The sequence below is a fragment of the Brachionichthys hirsutus genome, unplaced genomic scaffold, assembly GCF_040956055.1.
Source record: "Brachionichthys hirsutus isolate HB-005 unplaced genomic scaffold, CSIRO-AGI_Bhir_v1 contig_421, whole genome shotgun sequence".
NCBI lineage: Eukaryota > Metazoa > Chordata > Actinopteri > Lophiiformes > Brachionichthyidae > Brachionichthys > Brachionichthys hirsutus.
The window spans coordinates 27087-43615 of NW_027180567.1; the positions used below are offsets into that span (position 1 = coordinate 27087).

Genomic DNA, 16529 nt, shown 5'->3' on the forward strand with positions numbered 1-16529 from the left:
TGCTCGTCTGGAGATCTTTAAGGCAGAGACACCGACTGCCGAGTTGCCCTTGCTTGATATTAGGTGTGCAGCGAAGAAGAGGAAATGCCGTATAATACTGAGAAGAGGGAGAAGCCAGTAACGTGCTGTGCCTGGCTGAGCACCTTAGTGCCCGGTGGGTCACACAGGGCAGGTGTTGGCCCATGCTTGGCCTGGAGCCAGAGGTGGACACTGGGTCAAGGCACTGGATGAAAGGGGCCCCTTATCCCCGGGGCTCCAAAATGGCCCCAAGGGGCTTCTTGTGCTGCTGACTGTCACTATGGCCGAAACAATTTCACCTGCTGCTCTGGCTCCAATGTCTCTATAATGCACAAAAAAACAAAAACAGTATTTAGTGAAGTGTCATCACATCCCCTGCAAAAAGCTTGGGCTTTCGAGAATAAGAGAAACCACCATTAGTATATCAGCCTAATAACGGACTTTTCCTCCCAGTCAATGACAGAAGAGCAAAAAAAAAAAAGGACGCTCTCCGCTGGAATCAATGATGTGATTACATGTCTTGGTCCCTGATTTTGCCCTATAGTTCTGTCTGTAGTCTGTCTGGAGACGAAAAAGCCACCTGAATCAGAGCTTTTGTGTGCTTCCTGGTGAAGTGAAAATAGCCAAACATGAATATAAAGAAAGCTCCAACAGCAAAAGGCCATTCACTGACATGAAAAGGAACATACTTCTCATTGGTTTGATAAAAAAAAAACATTAAAATGATGTTTCTGTACTGTTTCCATTTGCTTGCTTTGCATCTAATGGAGCTTTTCAGTTGCTTCGAGCCTTTCCAGCCGATGTGTTCTCTTTTACATCCATTCAGAAACAAATCTCTTATTTTAGGACAAAGAACAAAATGTGTGATTTTAACTAAAGGTGGATTAAAGTGTTCCTTCCTCTATGTCTGTTTCACTCCCCGTCTCTAGTCATCTTTGGTTCTCGAACACACACACACACCCACACCCACACCCACACCCACACCCACACACACACACACTACTAGTGTGTGTTTACAGCTTAATACGTTTGAATCAACAGAAAATAATTTCTCAATTCTGGGAGTTCTGTAATAAATGTCTTCCACTGAATAACAATAGAGTATTTGTATTTATTTCATGTGAATGAAATGATCAGACTGATTATAAATCCTAGGGGTTGGTTTTTGTGCTCAATGATTCATATATTGATTGTCACACTGCCTGTAGGTTTGATGACATAATGGGGACATTAAGCTCCTTCTCCCTCAGCGCTGTCTGGGTTTATACGCCGTACTCTCAATATGAACAGAATAAACTGGTTCAGTACCTTTCAGGGGCGGCGCTGGAAGCTTCCTCCTTTGATGGCGTGATGAGTCCAGAGTTTCAGGCTGTAAGGAGATCGTTCATATTATAGCCTTCACACACTCCAAAACGAGAGGACAGCGCTGTTTTGTGCTCATGATCATGTTCTCACTCTATCCATCGTCTTTAGGTGCTAAAACAGAAGCATGTAGAGTAGCTTGTCTGACAATCCTCAGGGGGACAGATCTGTGACAAACACAGTACCGGTGTGTGTACGTTTTATTTGTGCCACTTGACCAACTTTAGCGAGTTACCTTCGCCTTTGGTTTGAACTTGGAGAAGCGATTGCAGACAGCCACATTCAACCCAGCTGATTTCAGAGCTGATATCCTGGCCTCAATGTTGGATACCTTAAAAGGAGAGGCAGGCGACCTTTAAAACCACAACCCAGCACATCAGCCAGTCCACATCAGCCAATTGATAGACAGATAGATAGATGTGTGTGTGAGAAAATAGCTGAGACAGAAGTTTGACTTCTGGGGGTGGTGGCTGAAGAAACAATGACGAAGAGGACGGTTGCAGAGACAAGACCTCTAGTACCTGCAGTTCAGACTGCTGCACCTGAGCGGCTGCCGTGGCGACCTGGTCCTCCAGGAAGGCCAGCTCCGTGTCTCTGCTGCCACTGCTGATATTCCGGGCACAGTGCTCCAGGTCCCAGAGTGTCCCCTCAAGCCCATACACAGCACCAGCAGTCAGGTACACCTGTGCATGGAGATGTAGCAGAGCATGTAATTCATAATGCGTTTGTCATATGGGGTACGGTGGCCTTTGGGCTTTAGCTTACATTCTCCTCCATCTTGGTCAGCCTCTGGTCCAGCATGCGGGTCTCAGAGCTGCTCGAGATGGGAGAAGCGTTCATGGACTCAGTCGCTGCGTAGCTCTCTCCTCCGGCCTCGCCGATCAGCGCCTCTGTGGCATTCAGAACCTTCAGTACCTCTGTGGTGATACTACAGAGAGAGGCTGCAGAGTTCTTCTGCTTCATGTGAACAACACACAAATAGCGAGAGAAAAAAGAGGAGTGGGGGAGGGAGAGCAGTCACTAATCTCCATGACACATCCTGGCAAGAAAAAAAAAATCTGCTAGCACCGCAAAACAAACACCAAAACACAAATATTACGCTATATAATAAATATCGCTTTCACTGAAGGGGCAAGGAGAAGTAATAACATGCATTTATGCGATCACAGTAGTGGGATGTTATAAAACGATTGGACGAGAAATAATATTATGTGATGTGTGTTTGATCCTCTAGTTTTTAGATCCTGAGAACTAAAAATATTTTGCCTTGAAAATATTAAATCAGCTACCGTTATACATCTTCAATCAGGCACCAATTCCAAATGAAAGTTTGTATCCAAAAATATTTTTTCCAATAACTGTTTACAATTTGCGCACGGCTATCAAGACAAAAAGGTAAAGATTATTAGGACTTAATTTTGGAATTAATATTAAAATTATAAATACCTTAAACAGAAATAGCTGTAAAGCAACAGCGCTAACCACGGCGCCACAGTGACACCAATTGTTCAGTCAAATTAAATCTTCTTCACACATTAGGCCTTCTGGGGAAGTAACAGATTCATGGGGAAAATGTTTTGCACAGAAAATGTTGGCTTTTTAAAATTAGTAACAGAAGATCAAAGGAAGGGACAGATGTGGTTGCCAACTCTTTATTCAGTAATGAGTAAATCCAGCTGTTGATCAGTGGGATCAAAGGTGTATCGATCCCTCTCTCAGTCTGACAGAGGGTGTCAGAGTCCAAAAGAAGCGTTCAGTTAATGACACAAGAGGAAGGTCGGACACAAAAAATAGGAGGAGGAAGGGCAATTATTTGGCCTAGGTAAGATATAATATTGGGTTGAGATATTGCAGATGGGTACTATAAACCTCTGATCTTTTTTAAAAATGCATCTTTTTGATCTTAAATCAAATGAGACGCAGAGATGGACAGTCTGGGATATTGACTTGGTGGTCGATGACCAAATGGCTGTTTGGTGAGAGTTTGATGCTCTCATGTACTCCAAAGAACAAAGTCACTGACAAGCAGATCAGCCAGCCAGCCATCCATCCAGACATTCATTCATTCATCCATCCATTCATCCAGCCATCCATCCATCCATCCATCCATCCATCCATCCCCTATGCAGTTTTACAGGGAGGCTGGATATCTGCTACAGAGTGAGAGGAATGATACACACAAGTCACCAATCCATCACAGAGCTACACACAGAAAGACAAACAACAATTCACACCCACAGGCAATTTAAAGTCACCAGCCCACCTATAAATCATGTCTTTTGGCTGTGGAAGGAAGCCAGAGACCCCACAGGGAGGTCACTGCTGCTTGGGGCAACAGTGACTTCATTCCTCCACTGCGCTCCCACTGACACTGCTATTATTATTAGCCCAGCCCCCACCCCTCAGACAAGATAGATGTAAAGACTAACATTACACCGTTTTATGTGTTTTTAAATTTATTTTGCACTTCCATGTGTTCTCCGGTTGTTTTCTGTTTTATAATCATGCACTAGTTATTTTGCTCTCTCCTTTTATTCTGGTGTTTGTTTGTCTGACGCTTGTTTGTGTCTCTCGAGTCACTTTGGTGTCTTTGTGGTCATCGTTTCACTCATTTTGCATTCTACTTAGCGGTTTTATGAGTCATTTTGTGCGTCTTTGTATTTGCTTCTCAACAAGAAAGTCACAGAGTGTACATTAAGTGTGTGTGTGTGTGTGTGTGTATGTGAGTGTGTTTGTGTGAAAAAGCCACAAATTAATTTAGGTACGCTGGCACAGAGTGAAGCAACTTTCATATTACCCTGGTATTAACTTAAATTCTGCGGAACCCATTTTACATTAGGGGCAGTAAGAAGAAGAAGCCGCTTCAATAATCACGTCATTCATTGCTGCTAAACACAAAAGATACTCGAAAGGGTCATTGAGATTTGAATCATCGTCCTCATGAATCATGAGCTGATGGTCACGCTCGTGTTTTATCCACATCATTCTGGAAAGTTTTAAAGGGAGCAGTGGAGAAAATAAATAAATAGATCAACCTTCTCTGCAGAGAATTGTGTTTCTCACCGGAGCCAATGTCACCCACCTGTTTCAACAGTACTACTACTACTACACCAGAAGTATATATATAAAAAAAAAACACAGAAGGACACACAAAACCTCTCTTGCAGAGCGTCAGCAAAAACAGGTGGTGAATGGTGCGTGAACTTTCCTTTAGTCGCCTTACCTGGTTGTCTGGCACCCCCTCATGGGAAGAAGGTGTAACAGCGGGCGAACTTGTGCTCGATCCACTCATTCCTTCGTCCTGCTCCGCTTCTCTGTCCACATCTCTTTTACGTTGTCTCTTACTTTGTGTGTTTTGCTCTCTTTTATCTCTTTTCTTTTGCTCCTGACTGTCTACAGGTCCTTCCAAAACTCCTTTCCCCAACCTCCACTCCCCAACTCTTGCTTCCTCTCTCACAGACGGACTCTTCATTCGTCTCTCACTTTTTTTCATCTCTTGTCCGTTCATTTGCTCCGCTGCGTCTCCTTCCTCACTGATGACCAAATCGCTCAAGCTGTCACCTGGACTCTGCGTTTCTATTTCCATGTCTTTTGGCCTTGCCTCTCTCCCTCTGTCCCTTTCTTCATCTGTCTTTTTGTGCACCGGACTCTTCGTGCGCTCCTCTTCAGATGAACAGTCTTTGCTTTTGGCACGGCTGACCAGCTGGCTGAGTCTGGATTGCAGCTCCTTTTCCAGATTGTCTCCAGGCCCCGAGTTGCTGGGCGAGAGCTGGGATCCGAGGGCCAGAGAATTGGGCTGTGAGGGGCTGAGTGCTGCTGAATTTGGGCCCACTGTGTCCAAGTCTTCTGGATCAGGTGTCATGGCATCTACCTGGAAGGCGTCCGGTGCAGCTGTGGGTATTGGCATAGCATCACATCCTGGCTGTTCTTCACTTAAACCCCTTTTCAGAATGGCATTGAGTAGAAAACCACTGCTCTCCTAGATTGAGGAGGAAAAAGAGGCAACATTATATACAGAGAAAGCAGAAATGTATTATTCACACATGTCAAATGATCACAAATAAGACTACAGTATTTCTGGAGCGATTAGAATGCCGGAACTATATCATTGAACACAGAAATGGACTTTGCTGCCTCCCAATGGGGGAAAACTAACCTTACACTATATTTACAGTAGAGTGGGAATTTCTAGTCAGTTACAATTAATAGTTTATTAAAAAACACTGGCTGCTAATATGACAACAGGTGTGTTGTTGTGATATTACCAAGTAACAACTACCTGTGCTAATGGGTAGATGGACTGTGGACTCTGGTCTCCAGGCTCGCTCTGCTCTGTTGACGACTCTCGTTTGATTTTCCTGCGCCGCCGCGATCTTCTGTTTTGATCACTCTGCCTCTCCTCAGTCTCGCTGCTGTCTCCCATCACCTGTGGACAGTAATGGAAATGGGTTAGGGTTGTGAAGTACTTCGATTTAATTCTAGCCCATAATTCTGATTCACATTTCAAAGCGAAACAGCAAAAACAATATATGATAAACTCTTTCACAACTTTTTTTGGCTTGAAACGCCTTAAAAAGCATTTACTTGTGCGAAAAAAAGTGAAAGTGTCAATCATCACTGCTATAGAATTACAATACTGTAATGATTAAGCAGCGACGGAAAAGATTTCATATCCTAATTTCTAGATGCTTTAAAACATGTTCATGTAGATATGACAGATTCCATTGTCAACCTGCTAGATAAAGAGACATACTGGCAAATATGTCACAATGAATCTAACATAATGACAAGAATGTCATATTAACATCAGGTTATACAGTCCAGGGTAAGCCAAAGCTTTCATGTGAGAAGACTCGCCTTAGGGTTAAAGTTCACATCCAAAGCCTCCGAGTGGAGTGCGTAAGGAGAGAGGTTGTGGTGAAGGTGTTGTGGATAAAACGGTTGGTGATGCGGGTGCAGGTGTGCGTCCGGCGGTCCTTGCTTCCTCTGGAGGCTGTGAGGTGTTTTGCGGGGACAGGCAGACAGCACAGATGAGGCCTCCGAGTCCGAGTTGATAGTCTCTGTGTTGGTGTATTGGCCGGACGACGGTGATGTAATATGAAGGTGCTGGGTGTACGTCCACTCCGGATCGTGCTGCGAGTCCGTGTAGTAAGTCTCATCGGATAGTTTGCGGCGGAACTGTCGCAGTGCCGCGCCCCAGCTGCCTTCATCGTCCTGCTCGGAGTCGGATCCCATCTCGTCGTAAGCGGAGACGACGCCGGACTCCTTTTCCAACACGCTGAACACCAGGCTCTTCCTCTTGGTCAGTAGGCTGGGCCGAGAAAGCTGCGAGCTGTGCAGAGCAATCCAGTTACCGTCGGGGCTCTGGAGCACCGAGGAAGCGCCTGAGGAAAACGTACAGAGAGCGGGAAGTTCAGAAAATCTCACACTTCTGCCTGAACGTTCTGAATAGGCTGTTTGACCTAATTCCAACATGAATTCAACAGGAGCATAAAGCTAAAATTACATGATAAAAATTCTGACAAACTGCACTGAATCGTTTTTCAGGACTAGGATGGAGGATGTTTCGCTGTCCGACATGAAGCAGAGTACGATACTCACTGGAGTTGTCCAGGCGGTCGACACTCTTCCAGCTGGGCAGAGACGTGGCTTTGCCCTCTCTCTTCAAAGAAGCGTAGTCCTGCAGGCCAATGCCCCCCCCGGCCCCCTCCTCCTCCGGACCCTTCTCTGGGGAGTCGTCGCTGGTGAGGGAGAAAGCTGAGCGAGAGCGCTGCAAGCAAGACACAGTAAAACACAGACGCAGACGTTTCATTTTTTATTTTTAAAGCAGACCCTTGAAAGTGCTTCAGATTATTACCTACGTCAAGGAGGTTATCGTAATTTGTCTCGCTTGTTTACTGTTCGGCTGTCCTTCGAGTAGACAGCGGCAGCAGTCGCACATAATATCATCAGATTATAATGACGTAATAAAATGAGAGCACTTGGCTCGTAGGGCTCAACTGCACTCTACGTGGGAAATGCTAGAAATGTAGCTGCAAATCCGCCTTTACATCAGAAGGTGGCGCTAAACAGTAACAGAAAAACTACGGCAGAGGCTTCATGATTTTCTGCTCATGTACAATATGTCTGTGTGTGTGTGTGAGAGCGAGAGAAAGAGCTAGATTCAATAATTATAAGGTTGTTAATATGAAATATCTCAAAAAGTTTGACCCATCATCAAAAGGTACTGATTTTTAAAAGACTAATTTTCATTCATTTATTCATTCATTCATCTTCCTGACCGGTTTGTCTGTAACCGGGTCACGGGTCGTGCTGGGGCATATCCCAGCAGTCAACGGGAGAGAGCCGGGGTTACACCCTGGACAAGCCGCCAGCTCAGGGCCACACAAAGACAGACGCACGCACACATTTACACCTATATGGACAAGTTAGCATAACCAGTTCACCTAATTTAAACCATGTTCTTGGTGGCGGGAGTAAGCCGGAGAACCCGGAGAGAACCCACGCAGACACGGGGGAGAACATGCAAACTCTGCACACAAAGGCTCTCAGTGGAATGGCAATAGGAAGGCAACAGCACTAACCAGTGCACCAGCGTGTTGCCCATGATGCTCATTTATAATATAAATATGTTGTTGGGGGCACTGACCCAGAGCGAGTAGGAGGTCTTGAGGGGGTCCCGTGGTCCCTGTGAGGACGCGTGAGGCTGGGATGGAGAGCGACGTTCACTGGGCTGGATCAGAGGCTGAGGCTGAGGCCAGACAAAGTCATACTCTGTTTGCATCTCTGAACGCTTCCTCCTCTGGATGATCTGAGGAAGAGAGAGTGGTGGGAAGAGGTGCCAGGCATGGTCATATATAGGCTATAAGCTATTTAAAAAACAACAATAATGTTTAATAATAATGATTCTAAACTACAAAATGAAAATTCAATCATAAAAGTATTTCTTGCTTAGATTTCGGTGTGAATGTGTTTCACAAAGCTTCCAAACCAATAAGCTACTTTACATTTTACATTTTCATGCACTGTGATTCACACAAAATCAAAATCAAACATGTCAAAGAGGAGACCAAGCTTGACCTTCACAAGGTCAACGCAAACCGTTAAAAATAAAAAGCACTCCTAATCAACCTACTTTTTGCACAATGGTTGTAGCGAGTTCTTCTATGAGCTCCTCTTTGTGGTCCCGTAGATACCGGGCCTCATTCTGCTTCTCCTGCACACACCCACACACACACACACACACACACACTGAATTACCTTGGGGCAGTCTGTGTAGACGTCTTAGCCAAAAACCATGACTGCGTCATGCTGATACGAAGACCAGCAGCGAAGCAAGAGGATAAAATTAGGATGAACAAAATGGGGATAGAAAATATGTGAATGAAGGTCGAATGGAAAAGAGAGAGAAAAGAGAGAAGAGGAACAAAAGGGATGTCTCACCAAGCTGTCGCTGAACTCCTCCGCCTTAGTGATCGCTTCTTCTATAGCCTCTTCAGCAACACGCAGGGCGACTGTGAGCGTCTCTGCCATGCTATGTCCTAACGTCACACATATAATACTGTAATTACACAGACATTACAGGCGCAGCGCTTCATCCTTGTCCAGCGATTCCCACACTGAGGATCACAACACATCTAAGATTAATCTGAAGGGTCACATGAGAATTCATTTAATATTTGTTATGCCCTTTTATTTGTCTAAATGTTTGTTGAAATATTTGACGGTTGCACTTTTTCTTGGCTCTGGCAGGTCATTAAGAGAAACAATTTGAGAAGTTTAGAGGGAAAATTGGGTCTTTAATGGAGTTACTCGAGCTCTGAAGTAGACCCTGCTTCTGTTTAAAGGAGAACATCAAACTCTGTTTACCCATCTTGGGGAGTAGAACTTCCCACGTGAGAAAAATACTCAGTGGTCCCGGACAGAGCTGCAAAAAGTATTGCCCTGGGGATGGGAGCTACAATTTTGTAGGGGTAAATAACAGCACTAGAATTTGCTGGATCATCTTGTATTTTGTTGTTGTTGGATGTTGGGATGTAAATAATAGGTAAGATTCAAAGTTGGTTGCTGTAAAAACAGCGCTATAATTATTCCTATTGTGTTCACCTCTGAGGTGAAAGAAAACTTACAATTCTTATTTATGCTGTAAACAATTCAGGATGAAAGAAAAAGCAGAACAGAAAAAAAAAAACTCCCATTAGTCAGGAAAATAATGGCACACGTCTAAAGTAGCTCAGAGCTGCCATTATGTAAATGTGGAATTTTATCTTTGCATAAAGGAGTCATAATACAGGCAGACAAATTAGTGTCATTATCAAGTTGGAGCCATTTGATCGTGTACGTGCTCATGTGTGTGTCTTCTGTGTAGGAGGCAATCATTTATTCTGTGTGTGTGTGCGGATTTGTTTAGGTGTTTTAGTCATATCCAGTAGATTTATGTTTGTGTTCATGAGTGTGGAGCTTAATGACCAAAAGAAGATGTCACGTTCGTGCTGCTGCACTGATGCGACCCCCCCCCCCCCCCTGAGCACTTAATAGCTTGTTAAGGCAACAGTTTATAGACAATAAAACTAAAAGCTCAACTTTTAAAGAAAATCAACAAAAGGCCCAATAGTGGAATAAAAAAATAAATAAAGCGATAACTGCAGAGTGTAAAAAAACCGCGGGCATTTATAATTGCCCATTTGCACAGCTGTAAAGCGCTGGCTGCTCATCAACCACATCTCTTACCTTCACTCTGTTTGTAGAAAGCAGAGTCGCTGCCACAGATGCTGCCATCGTTGTCATTGCCTGTGCTTCCCTCGTGAACACTGCTGTCTGCAAAGGGGGGAGACAGACTTCAGTTAAAACACTTCAAAGTGACAGAAATGCAAATATCCTGCTCATATACTACCAGTGTTTGCCACATTAAAAGTAGGTTACACAATTCCAGTAAAACGCTTTTAAATGTATTCCCAGCTGCAGTTTGTCATCTTGTCTATTGCATCTAGTCTTGTTTTTCTTCTTTGTGCCTTTCCCTTTTGAGCAGAAAAATAAATAAAAGACAACTCATATTATAATTCTCTCATGCCATTCAAACAAAAATAATTGCTAGGACATTTATTCTCAGAGCACATAACCCTCAGCATGATTTTGGAGAGATTTTGTTTCTTTTTTTTCTGACTTGTGAGTTAGTGTTATATTTGTGTGCCTTTTCCTAAAAACCTTCACAATCTGGAATGGAAACTTTAATAATCATTCTTTGAGAGGTCTATTTAAAGGGCAATGGAGCCCAGAAGAGGTGTGGGGGATACAAGGTTGAAAGCCACATATTTCCTGAGGTGCACCAGAACTCGTGCTTTGCATATAATTTTCTGTGGTCTCCATTTAATGTGGTTTTCTCATCGGTCTATCTGTAAAAAAATAAAGAGCTTATGACGCGATATGCAGCTTCCTAAGACGACAAACCGATGGCGACTGAGGGCGAGTAGCATTTGCCAGACCACAGTTGGACTAAATCTTAAGTGTTGAGAGGAAAATGAAGTCCGATATCGTTGACCACGTGTCAGGCATATTCCAGCACAGGACAAAACAGGAGCTTCCTGTCTCCGTTTCCACCTCTGGCCCTGAATTCAGTTGATTCCCATCCAAAAATTCATTCAAAAAACAAATGAATCCAAAATCCAGGCATTGTTCCAAAGCTTCTGTTCCAAAGCTTCTGCTTCTGCTCCTGCTCCAGACAAAACACGACCAAACTCCCTGACTCCTGGTATCCGTGCCTCAGATGTTAATCTAGCCAACAGCATCCTGTTGCCGTGGATTCTTGCTGAACACACAGAGACAAGTCACCAAGCTCACGTTGCCAGGAGTACAGCCTCGCACACAGCCAGCATTCGTCTGTTCCGGTGTGTTGCCATTTGGTGGAGACTTCCCGTCTCCTTGAATACACACATGTTACATGTATATATACACACACACACACATGTTGTATATAATCAGCGCGAGCAGCGGCTCTACTCCGCGCTTCGCCCGGATGACAGAGCGTCTCACCCCGTCTCTACACAGGAAGCTCATTTCAGCTGCTTGTACCCGCGACCTTGTTCTTTCGGTCACCACCCAGAGCTCGTGACCACGGGTGATCGACCGGTAAATGGAGAGCTTCGCCTTTCGGCTCAGCTTCCTCATCACCATGACGCTGAAGAGACACAGGAACGCACGCACATCTTGTGCACGTTTGCCCCGCTTGGCGTCATGACGGGAACGATTTCTTCCCGACGTGTTTCAGGAGGGGATTACAGACCTACCCAAACTACGAAGGATTGACTTGATGGTTTATTTAGCTGTTTTGGGGTTAATAAAGACCCACAATCACCATAATAGCGTAGAAACATGGGGAAAGTGACTTTTTCATAAAATGGGACCTTTAAAACATTTACAACCATGTGTGTTTTTCTGAGTGCAGAATTAATTGGTCCAATGGTTAACATGGCCTTTAATGCTCAAATGATGGAGGTGGAATAATGGAGGAAAATAGCTCCACTAATTAGAAATAGCTTTTAGAATTAAATGTTTGCTTCATAAAAATGCGGAGCCTGTCATCTCTGGGCTGCTGCACTTCTTCCCACAGGGAGCATGATTGGAATAATCCCTCTAATAATTGAACCTTGGAGGACGCAAAAAGGCTACAAAAAAGACCTCTAATGCTACTTGGGGCAATACAAATTCTCATAATACAGCCAAAAGAAAATGTCATTCCATAAACCACCCCATGAAGACAAAAAGAGCCATTTTACAATGATGTTAAATGAAAAGCTCAATTTTGGACTGGTTGAAATGACTTTGCCTTCTTTTGATACCAGCAGACTTAAAGAAGTCTGAGATTTCAGGTATATTTCCATTGATTATATGCAGACATTATCAATCTATCAATCAAATATATTTCCAATCAATTTTTTGTGTGTTTTACCTCATTTAAACAAAGACGACCCAATGTCGAGCTGCTAAACGTGAGTGTTTGCAGCCTGTCCTTCATTCTACACACATTTGTCCCTCAGGCAGGCGAGCTGACATGTCAATACGGGTTTAAGTATCACACATAAAGAGTCAGTTGCATTATTGATACTAATGCGGCCCAAGTTGCGCGGCTGTTTTTCGGCAGCAGCAGCTCTGGACTCCTGTTTAACATTCTGTCCTTCCATCCCTGCAGACAGAGGACTGAATTCAGACAGGAAAGCTCCAACAAGAGACAACAAAGGCATAAAAGGCTGAAGTACATGTAAGACAACGTTTTCGACAGCTCAGGTGATTCAAAGTCCTCCTACTTTGCGGCTGAACAACGCTTTGCTATTTCCAAGGGCAAAGTTAACATGGATCTGACTCGCGAGACAAGTAACCCTGTGTAGTTTAGCGCTGAAGGTTGAAACATGTTTTTGTCTCATTTATCCTGCAGTAGTCAGGAATGAAATGCAGAATCTCACGGCCTTCGTCCTTCTTGACAAGTGTGGCATTCAGGCGAAATCCTCACTCCCAGCTCGAGAGTTGCAGCTATGAAACAACGCTGGCCTCAGCTTTCATGGCGGCGTTTGTACTCGTATTCACGGCTGGAAAAATGTAAATGAATATGAGCTTCATAATCTGGCCTTGCATACAAAATAGGCGCTTTGGATGTGGCTCAGCATAACAACACACACACAAACAAGAAGACCGAAGTGTAATGGAGGACTTCAGCAACACAGCTGTGGACTTTGGGGCAATCCGGTGGAGGGTAAATCTTAATTATCATGGTTCTGAATGCTGCACAATGGTGGCCGTTACGGAGAAAAGCTTCAAGTTACATCACTCTGAAGAGGAAGTGGAGCGCCTCCACCTTGGAAGCGCAAGCGTGTGTCTGTGCTCATTTTATTCACAACCTTTAACTTGCAGCAGTAACGTAGACAAAAATCGGAAACCAGCACGATATGAAAGCACAGACAGCCCGGAGAATAATGTGTGTCATTAGTTTGGTGGAATTAAGCGGAAACCCTACCCGGGGCAAGCAGAAGAAAATGGAAGGATGAATGAATGGATGGCCAAAGACGGAAGTTTTTTTTCTCTTTTCAATCTACAGGACTTGCGATTTAAAGACAAAGCATTTTCGAATGCTCTCTGATAGGTAATAAAAGGCATTATTGATGATATCAGGTGTAGCTGAGGCTTCGTCTTGCAGTACTAAAGCCATTTTTATCATGCACACACACACACATGCACGGACAAGACAAGACGGCTGCAGCCACAAAAAGCTTCAAAACGCTGTCCTCTTTTCCCTGCCTGTCAGCTCTCTGAGATAAAACGGCACGTTTGAAGGTGAACGCACATTTAAATTAATCTTACTGGATAGGTTGGAACAGACATTTGGAGGGATGCGATAACGGATACAAAAGGCAGGATAAAAAGTAGGACAATGTTTGAAATGAATGAGATTAGCGTTTTAAAAAAAAGCCTCTCCTGCTTTTGGGACTTCACTAAAGACTTGTATTGCATTTCATGGCAATTTCTATGATGCCTTTACGTTTGTAGAAGATGCTGAATAAAAATGACCCTGTTGGAGACATTAAGCTCTGAGCTCTTTCCCAAACTAAACTAAACTATTTAGCCGGTGTACTTCCATTGATTTATCATGATGAAAAGATAGATAAGACAGATATACAGACAAACACAGGCAATATAAAGGGCACAAAAATACAAACTAGAAAATGTGAAAATATACCAGATAATAAAAAATATTCACTAGTTTTAGTACTCACAAATTTATATTTTCCAAACACATATTGGTAGTACTCATTCATCCGATTCACTAGTGCAGCCGTTAAACAAACATAGTTTAGGACAAAGAGTGGGAACAGATGGAAACGGCCTTCGTCCACGGCGATAAAATCGGCCTCCCAGCACCTCTAAAGCACATTTAAGGTTAAAAAGAAAGATCGCCCGTGTGTGCATCTCTTACAGCAAATAAGAGCTTCAGTTGTTTAATCCCTATCCTTTCTATGTTCCTGGAGGTACCCCTTGATTCTGACATGATTCCACAGTAAATGTAATCTGGTCTATTCTGACCCATCTTCCATGAAGTCCCGAGGAAAAACATCTGCTGTTCCCCTTCATTTATTAATTACCTCGCTATACTGGTGTCAAGGCAATAATTGCCAGTTTAATAGGAACTATAATTTGTTCCTCTTTACAGCACTTGGTCACACCACAACATCCCCATCCAATGTTTAATGGTTAAAGCTATCCAGGGTCCACATCTATCATGCAAAGCAACATCCCGAGTCTCCTGCTCAGACTCAGGATGATAGAGTATTCATTTCAGGTTCACACAGGGGTATTACTCCCCCCCCCCCCCCTCCCACAAGAGGTGATGGACATGAAAGCAAAAATGGCTTGCTCTCTGTTCTCATCCTGTTGGTTTGAAGGTCTCATATGCTCTCATGGGGACATGATGGATGGAAACGTCATGTCCCCACGTGAAGATGCCATTTCATACTCTTACAGATTTCATTACTAGCATTGCCCCCCCCTCGGTGATAAATAAATAAAAAGAAACAAAATATCGAAGAAGCCAATATTTCACCCGTTGGAATTTAAAGAAATTTGTCAGAATATGTTACATTCCTGCTCCTGGTTTTAATAATAGGAATCAGTCAGACTCTCCGGGCTATGCAGCAAGAGCTCATTTTCTTGTAGCAAAATAGAGCAAGTTGGATGGTGCAATATTAGTTTATTAATGTGCAACATCTTTTAATTTGATTTTTTTTTTCTATATCTGCTGCTGATTTACTTGCTGAACTCAAATCTCATTATGGTCTGTTCAACTGAAAGACATCCAGATAATATGAGACCGCTACTAAACTACGTGGCACATCTTGTTATTTGTTGAAAATAGATTTGGTAATGCAAATGAAGGGGGCCCCCCCCATTGCTTCTTTTGACATCACAGTGCAACAACATCAAGGGGGAATAGTTTAGTAATGCAATTGATGAATCAGATACACAAAGGTGAAAATGATTACTGATCACTCACAGCCAGCCAATCGAACGCTGCTCTGTGCAAGACCTCAGTATCTGACTTCACTCACATACACAGGCAGTATACCCACAATCATATTGCAAGCCTTTTTGCAGGAGCAGGGCTGTGAATATTTGAGAATCAGGAGCATTATAGTCCGCTGGGAGCTGAATGCTATAATCCATCCATCTCAACCCCACATGCTGCAGGAGGGAGAGGAGAGGAGATATCATTTCGCCCTGATATTACCACATGCTCCTTTTACAGTTTGCTTTACTGTCCATGCAAAACGATCATGTTCAATATATTTGAATAATAGTAGAGTTTATATTGTGCTTATGTGTTACATTTTCAGATGCTGCAAAGTGCCCAAAGGATAATACAACATCCATTTTAATCTCAACTGCCAATGTTATCGGGATATAAGCTAGTTCTGCCAGCTTGTTCAGCTTCAAAACAGAAAGCGCAATAATGCTGTGGTAATAACAGACAGAGAGGAGTGACAGTTTTATTCGACTCTGTCCAGTTGCATAGTAGCAGGAATTTTCTTCATATAATTCAAGATTTCTTGATTTCATAGCACTTCGGTTGGTTAATTCCTAAACATGCTGTAGTCTTAATCTTATCTAGTTTAGCGTGACGTGCGACATGATTTATCCCCCCTGTGCTCTCATCATCCATTTAATCCCAAGTATCAAGGTTTGAAATAATGCCCATCAGTGGTTGCAGTCTGGTCCAAACAATGCTATCTGGAGTGGGAGAGGCTGAGTAAAAGCTGCCCTGCTTCTGCCCTGCACAGTAACAATGCACCGGGGACACAAAGTGGCCTGAGTCGCTGCAGGGATAAACTGGCAGGATGAGTCCTGTGGGGGCAGTTTAACTTTATCACCCCCTGACACACATAAGCAAACACCAACAATGCCTGACTTGCATGGAGAAGATGTAAAAATCGCATAACGTGAAAGAATCATTTTCACTATTACTTCAGCCATGGAGGAAACCTAATCACCGTCCATGCAGATGTGTGTCGGAAAAATCCTTCTCGATACAAGTGATCAAGAAATTAAGCAAAACCAGTCAATGAGCTCGCGATTCAAAGCCAGCGATCAATTAACAAAGCAAGCTAATG

The 16529-nt window shown here is 43.4% G+C and overlaps 1 protein-coding gene across 1 annotated transcript in view; it reads right to left on the reverse strand.

Moving 5' to 3' along the window:
- Positions 1 to 296: 296 nt before the first annotated feature.
- The window catches only part of LOC137915990 (rab effector MyRIP-like), a 51329-nt gene continuing 35096 nt past the window's right edge, over positions 297 to 16529 (reverse strand). The window contains exons 4-16 of the mRNA XM_068759112.1: positions 10111 to 10197; positions 8824 to 8921; positions 8516 to 8596; positions 8030 to 8191; positions 6982 to 7150; positions 6238 to 6764; positions 5660 to 5806; positions 4604 to 5359; positions 2146 to 2337; positions 1902 to 2063; positions 1616 to 1711; positions 1327 to 1387; positions 297 to 340 (exon numbers count right to left, since the gene is read on the reverse strand). Of these exons, the coding sequence (XP_068615213.1) occupies positions 297 to 340; positions 1327 to 1387; positions 1616 to 1711; positions 1902 to 2063; positions 2146 to 2337; positions 4604 to 5359; positions 5660 to 5806; positions 6238 to 6764; positions 6982 to 7150; positions 8030 to 8191; positions 8516 to 8596; positions 8824 to 8921; positions 10111 to 10197 (2582 nt within the window). The remainder of the gene's footprint in view (positions 341 to 1326; positions 1388 to 1615; positions 1712 to 1901; positions 2064 to 2145; positions 2338 to 4603; positions 5360 to 5659; positions 5807 to 6237; positions 6765 to 6981; positions 7151 to 8029; positions 8192 to 8515; positions 8597 to 8823; positions 8922 to 10110; positions 10198 to 16529) is intronic.